At 41.5% G+C, this 15,169-nt stretch overlaps 2 protein-coding genes across 2 annotated transcripts; one reads left to right on the top strand and one right to left on the bottom strand.

The window, feature by feature from the left end:
• Positions 1-650: 650 nt before the first annotated feature.
• Positions 651-7,014, top strand: LOC308328712 (serine/threonine-protein phosphatase 2A 55 kDa regulatory subunit B delta isoform). Its single transcript, XM_080782805.1, has 10 exons — positions 651-914; positions 1,723-1,797; positions 2,381-2,478; positions 2,814-2,979; positions 3,081-3,193; positions 3,284-3,461; positions 3,702-3,866; positions 4,071-4,240; positions 5,019-5,110; positions 5,314-7,014. The coding sequence occupies exons 1-10, from the start codon at positions 806-808 to the stop codon at positions 5,591-5,593; spliced, it is 1,446 nt and encodes a 481-aa protein (XP_080638931.1). The 5' UTR covers positions 651-805; the 3' UTR covers positions 5,594-7,014.
• A 103-nt stretch (positions 7,015-7,117) lies between these two features.
• Positions 7,118-12,481, bottom strand: LOC308328713 (BCL2/adenovirus E1B 19 kDa protein-interacting protein 3-like). Its single transcript, XM_080782806.1, has 6 exons — positions 12,319-12,481; positions 11,665-11,851; positions 10,838-10,901; positions 8,665-8,771; positions 7,933-8,082; positions 7,118-7,726 (listed from the first exon to the last, which is right to left on the bottom strand). The coding sequence occupies exons 1-6, from the start codon at positions 12,362-12,364 to the stop codon at positions 7,684-7,686; spliced, it is 597 nt and encodes a 198-aa protein (XP_080638932.1). The 5' UTR covers positions 12,365-12,481; the 3' UTR covers positions 7,118-7,683.
• Positions 12,482-15,169: the final 2,688 nt, after the last annotated feature.

Raw genomic sequence — 15,169 nt, forward strand, 5'->3', positions numbered from 1 at the left:
CCCAATCCTGGCACTGACAGGCATGGAGTTGAGGTTATATTGAGGTCGAGTTTATTATTGTTAGAATCCATAAAAACACATAAAAGTATGTGTTCGTTTGTCCACTAGATGTCACCCACGTACCATATAATGTGAGAGATGATTACTACTACACCCATTACATCCTTCAACTTTAATGTAATAATTCAGTATAGCAACCTGGAAAGAAGGCAAAAGGCAAAATAACACTAGAATTCAAACAAAGAAATATGAACTTTTGGAACTGAAAGACTTCTATCTAAATACTTATGAGAAGATTAGCAAACCCCCTACAAAGTGCAAATAAAAATATAATTTTATGTTTTACTCTATAACACTGCATTATTTACACTATTCCCCCCTCACAATTCCAATATAAAGTCTACTAAATACTTTGCCATTTATACTATGTTTAGATAATGTAGATTATTTGAATAAGGAAATAAAATATGGATTGATATGATACATAATGAAGCTGAATGTTTAAATGTGTATGTGTTTAAAGTTAAACTATAAATAAACCACAGAAAATCCCAGAGAGGGATCAATCATCGTTGGGAGCCAGGCCAGCAGGATGTGAGTGTGGCATGTATGTATGACGTCATCTGCCCATGTACTGTGCAGCCATTTTGGAAGGAGGAGAGAGGGAGAGGAGGAAAAAAAGAAAAAGAAAATCACGGTGGTGGATAATTTCCGTGGGTCTCGTTCTTGACAGATCTGACTTGCAGCGCCAGGCAGGCCAGGCAGGCAGGCAGCGGGGAGTCCTCCTGTCCTCTCACAACACTGGATGTGTGTTGGATGTGCGTCTCTGCTCCTCCACGACCACCACCACCAACAACACGCACTGTACCGCACGCGGCGTTACAAGCACGACCTGCTAAATGAGGCAATGGCGGGTAAGCTTGCTACTTTTGAAGCCCACACAGGAAAAGGATCCACCTCACTTGGCGGCGTGTGTGTTGTTTATGTGTGTGGGGGTGCCCGTGCGTGCGTATGTGTGTGTGTGTGTGAGAGAGAGAGATATGGCCTGAATGTTGGGCACGTTAGCCTTTAGCCAACGTTTATAGCTCATACACCGCCGATCTACAAGCCCACATTGCGTTGCTGACGCGACGCTCTGTGGGCTTGTAGATCGGTGGTGTTCGGCACCGCGGTACGGCAAATCAAGGCGTTAGTTAGCGCTGCTGGACGGGGCTAAAACTAAATGTGTAGCCTATATATACACACTTTGGGGGCTCGCGCGAGCTTGTAAACTCAACACACAAAACAAGTGTTGACGTGCCCCTCATGGATACACGTCACTTATGTTGAAAACACGTCATTTATTTGTTTTCTTGTGTCAGAGAGGGCTCGCGCGAGGAAGTGTCTAGCTTGAATCCTGCTAGCCTGCCTAGCCGCTAGCAGTAGTAGCAGTGTCAATTTAGTTGACTATTAGACTAAAATTCAGATTCTTTTTTTTAGTCTACCAAGACTAAACCATTTCAGATGATAAAATATAACTAAATGTACATGCTGTGTTATTCAAAAGACTAAAGACTGAATCAGAATTTGTTGTCAAATTGCAGTCCACTCTGGAGGCTAGTTGTCAAGAAGCTGTCACTATAGGTCATGTTGTTTATGTCGCTGTGAAACGGAGTGGGTTGTTTAGTGGTGTGGTTGATGTGCATAGCTGACTGACACACTGCCGTGTTGTTCTCCCTGCAGGAGTTGCAGGTGGAAATGATTTTCAGTGGTGTTTCTCGCAAGTGAAAGGAGCCATAGATGAAGATGTTGCTGAAGGTAAGTGGGCTAACGTTTAGCTAGCGGTGCTAGCTTGTTGGAAGGCTAGGCTAGGAATGCTAGGTGTTGAGGCAGCTAGCTTGGAAGACCTGGTGGTGAGGATGCTGTGTGATGGGGGGGGGGGGGCAGGGGGGTATCCTATCGTGACAAGTACGATGGCTAATCGGCATCACGTTTATTAATGTTGGGTATTGGTAAAAGGAAATTACTACAGGGTGACAGTGGACGAATGAATGAAATTTTGATGAATTGATGGCTAGCTAGAAGCTATCAAAAGGGGAGCGTCCAGGGTACGTGACGTCAATGTGCTGCGTCCTTAAATTGTCAAGTGAAGTGACATCATGTTGTGTTTTCGTGTAGTTCTTCTCAAATTGTCTTAACATGTCACGTTCTATAAGGTTACATGTAGATTCTCTTGCTTCAGCAATCGTGTATAATATGTATGCAGAGTCATCTCTCCCCCAAGCCACACAAACTTCACCATGCTAGTTAACGCCAACCACAATGTCATTGGCTGGGGACAGTGGAAGCTCTTACAGGAGGCCAACAGTTTTGTTAAATCTGGGTTTTATTCTGCTTTCAGCTGACATAATCTCAACGGTTGAATTCAACTATTCTGGAGAATTGCTTGCTACGGGAGATAAAGGAGGCAGAGTAGTGATTTTTCAACATGAACAGGAGGTATGTTCTTTTTTTTTTAAATAGCTGAAGGGTGACAGTCTTCATCGTTTGCAAGGTGTCATTTATATTAAGTGACCCTACAATGTAATTTTGATTTTTTTTTATTGTGCCTCACATTTGCATGTCTTTCTTTCAGTACAAAAATCGTCCACATCTGCATAGAGAGTACAACGTCTATAGCACTTTTCGGAGTCATGAGCCAGAATTTCACTATTTGAAAAGATAGAAATTGAGGAAAAGATCAATTAGCTGTCATTTATATTCAGACAATCAAGTGATCCTACAATGTAATTTTGTTTTTTATTGTGCCTCACATTTGCATGTCTTTCTTTCAGTCCAAAAATCGTCCACATCTGCGTGGAGAGTACAACGTCTATAGCACTTTTCAGAGTCATGAGCCAGAATTTGACTATTTGAAAAGTTTAGAAATTGAGGAAAAGATCAATAAAATAAGATGGCTACCCCAACAAAACGCTGCTCACTTTCTACTTTCAACAAATGGTAGGAACTGTTTGGATATGGCAATATTAACACATTCTTTGAAGTATCATGCCATTGTTCCATAACCCTAATAAAAACATCCATTATCTTTGACCTTTCAGATAAAACTATCAAATTGTGGAAAATCAGTGAAAGGGATAAACGAGCGGAGGGTTACAACCTGAAAGATGAAGACGGGCGACTCAGAGACCCTTTCAGAATCACTTCTTTACGGGTTTGTTTGACAGGACATTTCAGATTCTACGATATTACCTTCCAAGTTATGGGAATATTTCCTTTTTAAAACCATGTTTTGTATTCACAGGTACCGGTGCTGATGCCAATGGATCTCATGGTAGAAGCAAGCCCACGGAGGATCTTTGCAAACGCACACACCTATCACATTAATTCCATTTCTGTAAATAGTGATCATGAAACGTACCTCTCCGCAGATGACCTAAGAATAAATCTATGGCACTTGGAAATCACAGACAGAAGTTTTAGTATCCTTTTTATTCTGCAATAGATAAGTAATAAGTCTTCAGTTCATTAAATAGTGGCTGCTTATGTTTTTAGGCTGTACGCTGAATAAAATGTGCAGATCGTCACACGGCATTGGGAACTTGTAGATTGGATCGTGATTCGTTACACCAGCACACAACAAAGTATAAATCAGGTCTGAGTTCAAGTAGGTTTATAGCCTGTGCCAGTTTCAAAACCACTCCTTAACAGTGTTTTCCCAGACATTGTAGACATCAAGCCCGCCAACATGGAGGAACTGACAGAAGTAATCACAGCTGCTGAGTGCCATCCACACCAATGCAATGTATTTGTGTACAGCAGTAGCAAAGGCACCATTCGCCTGTGTGATATGCGAGCAGCAGCCCTCTGCGATAGGCAGTCCAAGTGTAAGTACATGTATAATTTTGTTTGTTTTTGTTGTGGATTTCCTTTCTTGCATTCAATTTCAATTTACTCCCTGTGTAGATTGACTGAAAACATTATTATTTTTGCATTCAGAATTAGCCTGACGGTCACATGTTTACGTGTGTGTACACAGATTAATATAATCTAATATTTGTATTCCATTGCAATTATGTTTCTGATTTCAGTCTTTGAGGAACCTGAAGATCCAAGCAGCAGGTCCTTCTTTTCTGAGATTATCTCTTCCATCTCGGACGTGAAGTTCAGTCACAGCGGACGCTATATGATGACACGTGACTACCTCTCCGTCAAAGTGTGGGACCTCAACATGGAGAATAGGCCAGTGGAGACGTATCAGGTGCCTATATGCTTATTTAATTGAGTGAATTGATCCCCCATATAGGGCAAATCGGGTCATGTTAGCAGTCAGGAATAGAAGGCAATTAACTATAAATACAGCAGGTTATAGTACTAAAACATTGTGGTATATTACAAAGACTGACATCGTACATTTGGAAGTGTCAGTAACACTTCAGTGTAAATGGCTTATTACTACTCAAGTACTTCCGCCTTCCCCTCTCGAGGAGGCTCACAGACCTACATTGTAAGAACAGGCTAATGTTAGCATTAGCTCACTCACACTAGCTATCTTTCTCGAAAGGTTTATACCGTATTTTAATGGCAATGCGATAAATCTGTCTGATCAGCACAACGGACAGAGACATAGTTTTCGAGTAAAGAGCCATAGAAGGTCCTAATTATAACAGTAGTCTGCGCATGCGTGAGCACATTCCGTGTGTGCGGGGGAGGGCAAGGTGTTGCCTAGCAACCGGCTCAAGGCAAAAAGTTTTTAGCGGTGCTGTTTCAGACCACAAAACGATATAAAACGTATATACTGTATACACGTCAATCGCAGACAACAGATGGCTATTAAAACACGTATATATACGTCAATAGAAAATGTGTTATGGGGTACAGTAATAAAACTTAATTCAGAGCATGGGATAATATTAGGTTTCTGGTGTGTAAATGACCCAGGTTGGCATAGACTGAAAAGGTGTCAAATGGTCCTCTTTGTACATGGCTCTGCCACGCACTAAAGCAAACCAAAATAAAACCTTAACATTTATTTTCAGGTCCATGAATACCTTCGCAGTAAGCTGTGCTCCTTGTATGAAAATGACTGCATCTTCGACAAATTTGAGTGCTGCTGGAATGGCAGCGACAGGTGAGTTCCAAAACCTTTATGTTTCTATGGAGAATGGCATGGTTAATTTAATGGTGGCCTGGCCTGTGTACTGAGTTTTTGTTCTGTTTTCAACACTTGATTTCACATAAGTGCATGTGCTATATAAAATATAATGTGTTCTGTTTTTTGTCTGCAACACCTAGTTTTCAATATAGATATTTTTGTTTTCCTGTCGTCTTCAGTGCCATCATGACTGGCTCCTACAACAACTTCTTCCGAATGTTTGACCGCAACACGAGGCGGGATATCACACTGGAGGCCTCCAGGGAGAGCAGCAAGCCACGGGCCACGCTCAAACCACGCAAGGTGTCCACTGGTGGCAAGAGGAAGAAGGATGAGATCAGCGTGGACAGCTTGGACTTCAACAAGAAGATCCTCCACACTGCCTGGCACCCCAAAGATAACGTGATTGCAGTGGCGGCCACCAACAACCTGTACATTTTCCAGGACAAAATCAACTAGAAGGTCCGGGGGCTCCAGAGGATAGGGCTTTTACCATACCTGTGTAGTTAAGCCTACTACTTGTCTATCTGTATAAGAAGAAACAGCCTCGTCCTCCTGGTGAAGAGTTCGAAAGCACGCGTCTACTTTTTTTGCCACAGGAGGTTGATCCATAGGCCTGTTTTATTTTGAATCTGAGCTTAGGTTGTTTTTTGCCTTTGGCACCAGGGCAATCGACATGCCCCCCCGACCCAGAAAGGCCAATTTGGGTCTAATTGATGGAATGGCACTCCCTAGAGGTCAAACTCTCGAGCGTTGGTGTTTGTGTTGACATTTTAAGCCTTCATTTCATGATTTAACGACTGAACTCTTGGAAGCTCTAAAACACGACGTCTTGTCAAAGTTGTAACACCATTGCAAAGATCTGGGCCCAACTGAAACATGGATTGATGGTCAATAAGCCTAACTGTAACATTCCCCCATTGGCCATCTATTCAGGCCAAAGTACTGGTGGCAGAGATCATGAATTGGGAAAGTGGACTTATTTCTTTTCTCCTCCTCCCTCTTATTACTTTTCCCCAGTCAATACGGTGACATTATTTCACTGACTGTATCTACTCAAGTACACCTTGTCATCCACATAATAAAATAAACTAAAACTACAGATGTGTTTTTAAATTTAGAACTATGTATTAAAACATGTTGTTCTTTATTGCTTTGCATGTTTTTATGTTGTAGAGAGGTGGAAAAATGTCCAGTCACACCACTGTCTTTTGAGAAGATCTCAAGCAATCTTAAGGAAATACTATTTGGGGCTATAAGTAACAGAACCACTGTTGGAGATGACCGAACATGTGTTTGTGTCAAGACATTTATTTCTAGTTGACCATGTTGTAGGATGCAGGCTGGAAAAACTACATGGCACGAAATGGGGCCACTGGACAAAGGGAATCTGCAGCCTTAATACCTACTTCTAACAGTGACAGCTACAAGTTATGTCCCCCAGGCGTTTTACAAACCTCATGTGCATTATTTTTAAATCCTATTTTATAGAGTTATGTCCTCATATACTGCTGCTATGTTGTGGCTGTCTATGAAAACACATTATATATATATATAAAGGAGGAAAATTGCACACCATACAGTTGATGTAATAGTGCCTCCAACTCATGTAATAAGTAGGAAATTCAGACAGGCCTCATACATGTGCTCTCATTCATTTGTTAGGGATGTCACTCAAATTTGAGCTGCGTATCGCAAATGTGGATCTTATCTTTCTAGTTGTGAATGCAAACATGAAGGTTGACTACATAAAACATGTACTGATGACATTAAAACACAATGCATTGTCTTTGTCCATTGATTCCTAACATGGTGGCAATGTATTCACTTGTTTATTATTTTGACCAAAGTTCAATAAAATCTAATTGTGTTCATCTGCATATGGTCCTGCTCATTTTAGATACATATGTACAAATCCAGTAAAGCTTTAAAATTGGGCTAATTACAGAACATACATATACCTGTATCTTTTCATTCTTAAGTTTATTTTGACTTTGAGAAGAAAACAGCTTAATAAAAATGGACCATGATTGTGCTCTCATATTCTGAGTTGAATACCTGTCCATATTCCTCTTGGAACTTGAAATTGAGCAATAATAAATCAAGGCATTGCTTTACTACAAATATCACATTTGTTGCGCTTAGAAAAATCTACAAGCCAAGAAAAATCATCAATAACATGATAATGCTAGATAATCAACGAGCAGCAATGTCAATTTAAAGCAACTGATTTTTCACAATGGGGAACAAGGCATTTTTTGTCATGCGGTGTTAAGGAGCAGGAAGCAGTGAAACAGTCATCACCAGGCCAGTGTGGGTACTACAGTGAGGAATGGGGGGACTGGTCATTGTGTACAGAGAGAGACGACATGACAATAGACAGAGCAATGATCGCCTGTGACTCTTGGTTGCAGAGCGTGGGTGGGGACACAGGCAATCAGCCAAAATAAAGCATGTCACACAGCCACATTTCCCTTATTTCTCGAAGGTCCCATTTTAAGGCTTGCCAAGCTGGATGAGTCACATCAATGTTGCACATCATCACCTGCTCAGCAGGTATTGTGTGAGGTCAGACGTCTCCCGATGTATATTCTAGAAACACAAATCCAGAAGAAAAAAAAAAGCAATCAAGACTACAAGCTACAAATTGTTACAATTCTCCCTAAAAACATGCATGCTTACAAATTGTGTTTGCCACTGATTTGCCATAGCTTTCAGCTATGACTCACTATGATGCTTAGTGCTTGCATATCTGCATAGCTCTGTTAGTCAGAACAAGTTGAAACACCTTTCCTTACCCAAGGCCAACGGCAAGTATGTGAGAAATGATTAAGGAAGGGAGGAAAAGCTTGAGGAAGTCAGCTGAGAGGACACCTCCCTTCTTCATCACACTGGTTTTCCGAATGCTGAGAGAGGCAGAGCGCCTGGGGTGCTTCAACAGGAACTCCCTACGGTGAGAGCACATCAATGTTTCATAGACATGAATTCATTAAAACAAATGAGCAATCAGCATAATGCCACAGTATGAACTTAAGCGATTTGGCTCCTGCACAGAACTCTTAAGGAAAATACTCAATACTGAAACCAGGGTCAAATTTAGCTGAGAGATTTTTTAATTCTTTGGGTGCGCTGGTGGCTCAGCTTTTGTGTGCTGGGTTTGAACCTGACCTGTATTACAAGTAATCCCCTCTTTGCTCTCCTTCTAGTCTCGACTTCACAGTCTTGACTGTGCTAAAATGTCTAGTGAATGCAGATATGATTAGATTGCCTTAACAATAATAATAAATAAGTATGTAACAGAAAATAATGTGCATATCAGTATACAGTAATCTACAATGGTAATGATTACTGAAGCAACTAAAGTCGCCTTCACATGATGTTGTGTACACAGATTAATAATTAATAAGTTAGTAGAGCGGTGCCTAATGAGTTACAGGTTAAATGCATGAGTGTGCTAAAAGGTTTGTGTCAATACCATCATATTGATATACAATATAGTACAATTCACAAAATCAGCAGAGGCTACGAACTTTGGTGGATTGTTCTCAGGTCTACTGCTCCAGTCCCAGATCCAGTCAGCATTCTTCTTCATAAGGTTCTCTACTTCTCGTCTTCTCTCCTGGAAGTCTTCCTCTGACTAAAACACATCAAATGAACGGCACAATTGGAAAACAATTTTGGAGTCAAGACTGTAATGCTACCGCAATGCTATCACATCTTGAAGTGGTACAATGTGGTAGCCTGGCTAAAGTCAGACTCATATCACACTGTCGCCACCAGCATGCAATTGTTTTTGCCAACGGCTGATTCGCGTCTGGCTTATTAGCCAGGCTAACAATATGGTACATTACAAATACCCTTGTAGAACATGTGATCCGTGTTAAACAGGTAATATTTGTCTTTAAGAGTTCAAATCAGGATATCTATAATCATGTGCCTTATAGTCATATTGACTGCAGTGTATAGAGTGCCGAAGTCCTTAACGTCACTCACTCATCCCCTGATTTGCGGAAGTAATATTTCTATGGAGAATAACATTGGGTCATCTTAAATTCGTATAAAGTAATTATTTACCAAAAGAATGGTGTGCGGGCCCTACCTCCTTCCATCATCTTAAATTCGTCTCATTTATGAATTGTGGTCCAAAAATAAACAAACTGTCGCAGCAATATTGTCGGGGAGGTGTCTCTGTATCGTTTACGACAGTCAGTCACTCATATTTGATACAGTCTAGCGTTTAGCGTTTTCTCGCAGTAGGTTGATTCTTCATATCCATATGAGTGAAACTGTTTATTTTTCAAACACAGTTCTTATATGAGGCAAATACAAAAATACACAAACCCGTGGAATAGCGCCCTCTTGCGATATTGACATGGTAAATGGTAAATGGTGCATTTATATAGCGCCTTTATCCAAGGCGCTTTACATAGATTGTGCATTACATTCACCCATTCATACACCGATGGCAGCGGAAACCATGCAAGGCACCAACTAGCACATCGGGAGCAATTAGGGGTTCAGTGTCTTGCTCAAGGACACTTCGACAGTAACTCTGGGGGAGCCCGGGTTCGAACTGGCAACCTTGCGGTTCCCATCCAGGCACTCTACCCCTGAGCCACCGCCGCCCCGACATCAGACTTTGGTGCTCTATCTATAGATGAATTCAGAAACGGGTCTCATGGTCGCAGCTTACGTATTTCCTGTAGGCGGACTCGACATAGCTGCAGGGTTTAAACCCTCACCAGTGACTGATGTTAGTCTGCCTCAAGTCAAACATTACTCTTTTACCTAAAGATGCCCAGAACATCGAGATGAACCTGTTTAGTTTATGGCTGCTCGAACAGTAGTGGCAACATTCCAAAAAGAAAAGAAAACGTAATGTCAAAATATCCACCACGGGGTCTGAGACCAGAGCCATTGTTTTATGAACGCATGGCTGCCGTACTTTATACCTCATACTAAGCATTTAAAGTATGAGGTATAAAGTACGGCAGCCTTGTGTTCATAAAACAGAAAGATTGGATATTGGTTAAGACTGACGTTATGTATCTTTCAGGACCTTTCACTGCTTCGTCTCGACCATTACTCAATGGCTCTGGTCTCAGACCCCGCGGTGGATATTTTGACATTTGTCATTTTTGGAATGTTGCCACTACTGTTTGAGCAGCCATAAACTAAACAGGTTCATCTCGATGTTCTGGGCATCTTTGTAATGTTAGGGTTAGTAAAAAGAAGGTAAAAGAGTAACGTTTGAGGCAGACTAACATCAGTCACTCTACCGTTCACTGTAGTAGAAGAGGTGCGCCTGGTGAGGGTTTAAACCCTGCAGCTATGTCGAGTCCGCCTACAGGAAATACGTACGCTGCCACCATGAGACCCGTTTTGGAATTCGTCTATAGAAGTTGTCCTCACACTCAGATTTTTGAGTGAGAGAGAGAGAGAGAGAGAGAGAGAGAGAGGGGAGTTGCACCACTCAGTTCACACAGGTGACAGGTGTGATTTTACATCTGCAAGATGCTTATTTTCTACATGAATTTGGCCTTGGGTTGGATATGCACACTGTTCTACTGTTTCTACTCTCATCTGCAGTGAAGCCGACAGTGAACCTCACCACAAGTGGGATGCATTCATGACCTTATGGATCGGCTATATTCGGTGCACGGCATGATGTGCAACCAAGTATAACTCAAGGCTTGAACGTACCTGTGAGCTGTTTCCCTCTGACGAGCCTCTCCATACAAGCAGAGGGGTCTGTGCTCTGAGTGGGCTGTTGGAAGACAACAAAGACAAGAAAATCATCATTGAGGCTAGAGTCTAGACAGAGATAACAGATAATGTAAGAGGTTTCTATCAATTCACAATCTTCAAAACACTACTGTGTACAGTACGTATCACTTTACGCAATTTAGGCTTACACGTTTTGGGAAGGACAATTTGGCTTGTTAAATGTTGCTGAATTTATAAAGTTTCCTAAATAGATACAACACATTTTCAGTGTTTTTTCTTGTCTTTTTTTAACCAGTAAATAATTATTTAACATAGCCTATTTACAAAATATGTTAACATGGAACTAGTAAAATAAATATTGTCAGCTAAGCAGCTGCATAAGCTTCCGTTCACGGTCCATCTCGTTAATTAAAGGGGAGACGCCACTTTTGTATGGACCATTCATCTGGGCAGTGCCAGTGGGCAATACCAACTGGTCCCACTCGGCTGCAATTCGAAACTGGCCTCCGTAAAATCTGAATCCCCCCGCCGCCCACCCCTTTTCCCCCTCACTGTATATGTTTATTTTCCCTTTTACCTCCCTTATGATGAATTCCCGTTCTGTTCTTTGACTATATAGAAGTGTCTTTTTGTACGTCTCTAAATGTTTTGATGAATTGATGGTAAACAAGTGTAGGCCTAATGCTTAATTGGGTCGTCCACTCACAGTTTTTTGTATTGAGTTTGTGCTTGAAATGTACTGTAATTCTGCAAACTGTTAATAAATATTTCAATCAATCAAAAACTCTGTCCACGTGACAAACCTGTTGCACTTTGAACTATCCCTGGAGCTGCTCCTTCCGGACTCATGCTGTGCATCCAGCAGCATCTTCTCCAGGTCTCCTTCCAGACTGGCCACGGCGATCTGTTCCTGGCTACCGCGATGACTATCATGACTCGTAGTCTGAGAATGAGACCCAGAGCCGCTGAAGTGGAGCTCTACCCAGGAACCTGAGGCCGGGGGGCAAACGCACCGAATCAAAGAGGTGGTCTGGAATTAAACCCACAACTCGCATCCACGTCACGTAAGTTCAATGATTGTCCATCAATGCGCAGCCGTAGATATCATGTTACAAAAGCATTACTCAGAGTCATCACAGGCTTTGTTTCGCAACGTCAACCAACCAAAACATGTTGATGTTGTTGTTGTTGAACAATATGTCCCTCAGTCCCACGTATAGGGACGGAGCAGGGAACATATATTGGGGTTAGTTGATGACTTGATTTCTCATACATTTGATATTAACATTCTATTGTTACCCTACCAAAACCGAGATATTATGCTATTTCCTCGTACACGTCTTCTTATATCGACTAATTGCTACCGTTAAGCTATCAAGGGTCATCTGATGTCATGTCAGATCTATTCTATTCTGTAGATAGGATCTGTCTGTATAGCGTCATTTTAACAGCTTTACCTTGCAAACTCTCTTCCGAAGCGGGGACGTCCTTTTGAAGCGACATGGTGTCGATTATAGGAGCTTCAGATGGTACCTCGTAACGTTGTTAACAAATGTTTAATTTCAATTTGAAATGAAATGTGGGTCAGATGTGAACAGCAACGCGTCCAAGCAGCACAATAACAATGACGCAACGCAACCTTCTGTTTATCTAAAACCTGATTGGTTCCTACGAGAGGGCACGTAGACTAGAGAGCACGTGTGACGCACGCGCACACGGGCGCGCGCACACATGCACACGCGCCACACTGCTTTGCTATGCTTTGCTTTCCAATTCCAGAGCCAGATGTGACATAACATTAGGATAGAAAAGTGTTCATTACTTTTGGACAAAATAAACGCTGGTTTTCCTTTTACAAATACACCAGCCTACCTTTTTATATGCATTCGACGTTTTGTCATTGTTTTTCTGATGTACGTCCACTGACTTGACTGCAGATGGCAGTGATAGCTCACCTCTCTCTCTCTCTCTCTCTCTCTCTCTCTCTCTCTCTCTCTCTCTCTCTCTCTCTCTTTCTCTCTCTCTCTCTCTCATCATAACATGTTGTCCATGCTATGTGGGATCATATTCATATGACTGTAAGCTAATGCTGAAATCGTTGTGCAATTGTGACGCAGTACTCCTATTGAATGCATCTCTTCTACTGCCTTTAGCAATAGCCCATATATTATTACCCTATGTTGAGAAACAAGTCTTCACCGGTCTGTTCTTATCAGTCAGTGGCACTCCACCACCAGTCAGAAAAGGAGCTGAGATTGTTCTCACCAAACTGACCATGTAGGCCTACTGTCCATTCAGTGCATTTTATTGACATTTTTGAGTGGTGCCGGTGCAACCACTCCAATAGACAGCTATGAGTGTCTGTCCGTCCGTCCTTCCCTGGCTGCATGGGTCTGTCTGTCTGTCTGAGCACCACCAAGTGTTACTGTTGTGCAGCCTAACACACACACACACACACACACTCCCTTGGCACTTTCCTGTGGGTCTAATCATGTACCAAAACAAAAGCTGAAGATAACCCCTGAGAGGTCCAAGCAGCCTCTGTCCGGGACAGACTGTCCCTGCTTGAAGAGAGCTCTAAACATGAGACTACTACAATTTACAATGTAAAAAACATGGTAATACATCAAGACATAAACAATTGTCATCATGAATCATATGTAAGCTTAAAAACCTAACAGTGGATTATCTATCTAAGGAAAATATGTGTATACACTATACTTTATAGTGCTATGTCTACGTAAAGTGCTATTTAATTTACGCCTGTAGGAGGTCGAGGCTATAGGGCAAGTACTACGGCAAGTGCTATGGGCTAAGATGGAGTCTGAAGAGGTGCGTTTTCAGACTGTGGCGGAAGATTGGGAGTGAATCTGCAGTTCTGATTGCAATGGGAAGTACATTCCATATAGTTTTGGAGCCAGAAGGGAGAAGAGTTTGGGATGTGTGCGTTGTCCCGGCGTTTTTTTGTGAAGTTATACTTCCAGCTTCCCTGCTCACAGCCAAGAGGAAGACGAGCCACCTTCCTCACCCCTCAAACTCCATGTAGACCACCCTCCTCTTCAGTCATCCTCACCCCCTCCTCCGCGCCCCAGATGAAAGAGCAGATGAAAGAGCTGGTCACTGCTAGGACTAAATTGATCCCCTCCCAGCTCTACTCGCATTGTTCTCTTCAAAATCGCCATCTGCATGATCCACCACTATTGGCACAGCAAATGTCACAGATATGTCCCCCCCCCCCCCCCCTCCTCCCCCTACACTGGTAAAAGTTATTGTTGAAAAGCAGGTGGTGATAAATAAATCTCTATGTCCCAACTTCAAATTCATAATTTGGAACTGAGAAAACGGTGGGGCTATATCTTGCACCACCCCTTAGGCCCTTACTCCTTATCCCTAAACTTATTTGGCATTTTATTTACTATTTTGAAAAACATTTTAAAATATTTGAACTATTTTTTTTATGTTTTTCAAAATGGTAAAAAAAAAAAGCCAAATAAGTTTAGGGACAAGGGCTAAGGGCACGATATAGCCTAGTTATATTAAAATGTCCTTTCATGATGTGCTCCTTTCGCACTCTCTAAATGCGCTGTGTCTTAATGATGCTTAATGCAAGAACTTTGAATGGTTTAGTTGCTATACAAAATATACTGCCCTGTCTTGCCTATATGAGATAGAATCTTGAATCTAAATGTAATATTGAAGACATATAGCCTGATTCTAATGGTACATTTCTTACTTGGATCATTTGGATCCAATTTTAAAATGTAGCTCTCATTGTGGACTAGAGTAACAAGGTGATTTTAAAAAGTCTGTTATTAAACCAATCCTTTGAAGACAGTTGCATTTTGTGACAAAGCTATGTGTTGTAGTATAAACTATAAAGCCTTTTATAGATGTGAAATCTTCCCAGGGGTGCTGTATTTTGGCAGGGCAAAACATATTCAATTATTGTTTGAGTTCTGTATTTTGAAGAAGTGATACGAATTTAGAAGCTATCAAAATCAAAACCAGTAAGACGCAGCTTCTGTGAAGCTTATGTTATTATCATTATTATGCTTCTCGTTATTGTGATCAGAAATCTCCATCTATGAGGAAGCTAATCATTTCCCCAGGCTACCACCTCCTTTTACTAGCTTGTGATTTACAGTGGGATGTGATGCTCCCAGCATTTCACACACGGAAATAATTACTTTTGTTCATGGGATTAGCAAAACATTTAGCTGCAGTTTTCAAAATTCTCAGCCTGAATGACCCGGGATCCTGTGAGATTTATATTTGTCATTGTCAATTAAATCAAAGTTTTCTCATTTG

The sequence above is a fragment of the Protomyctophum bolini genome (assembly GCF_963924005.1).
Source record: "Protomyctophum bolini genome assembly, chromosome: 14".
Classification (NCBI taxonomy): Eukaryota; Metazoa; Chordata; class Actinopteri; order Myctophiformes; family Myctophidae; genus Protomyctophum; species Protomyctophum bolini.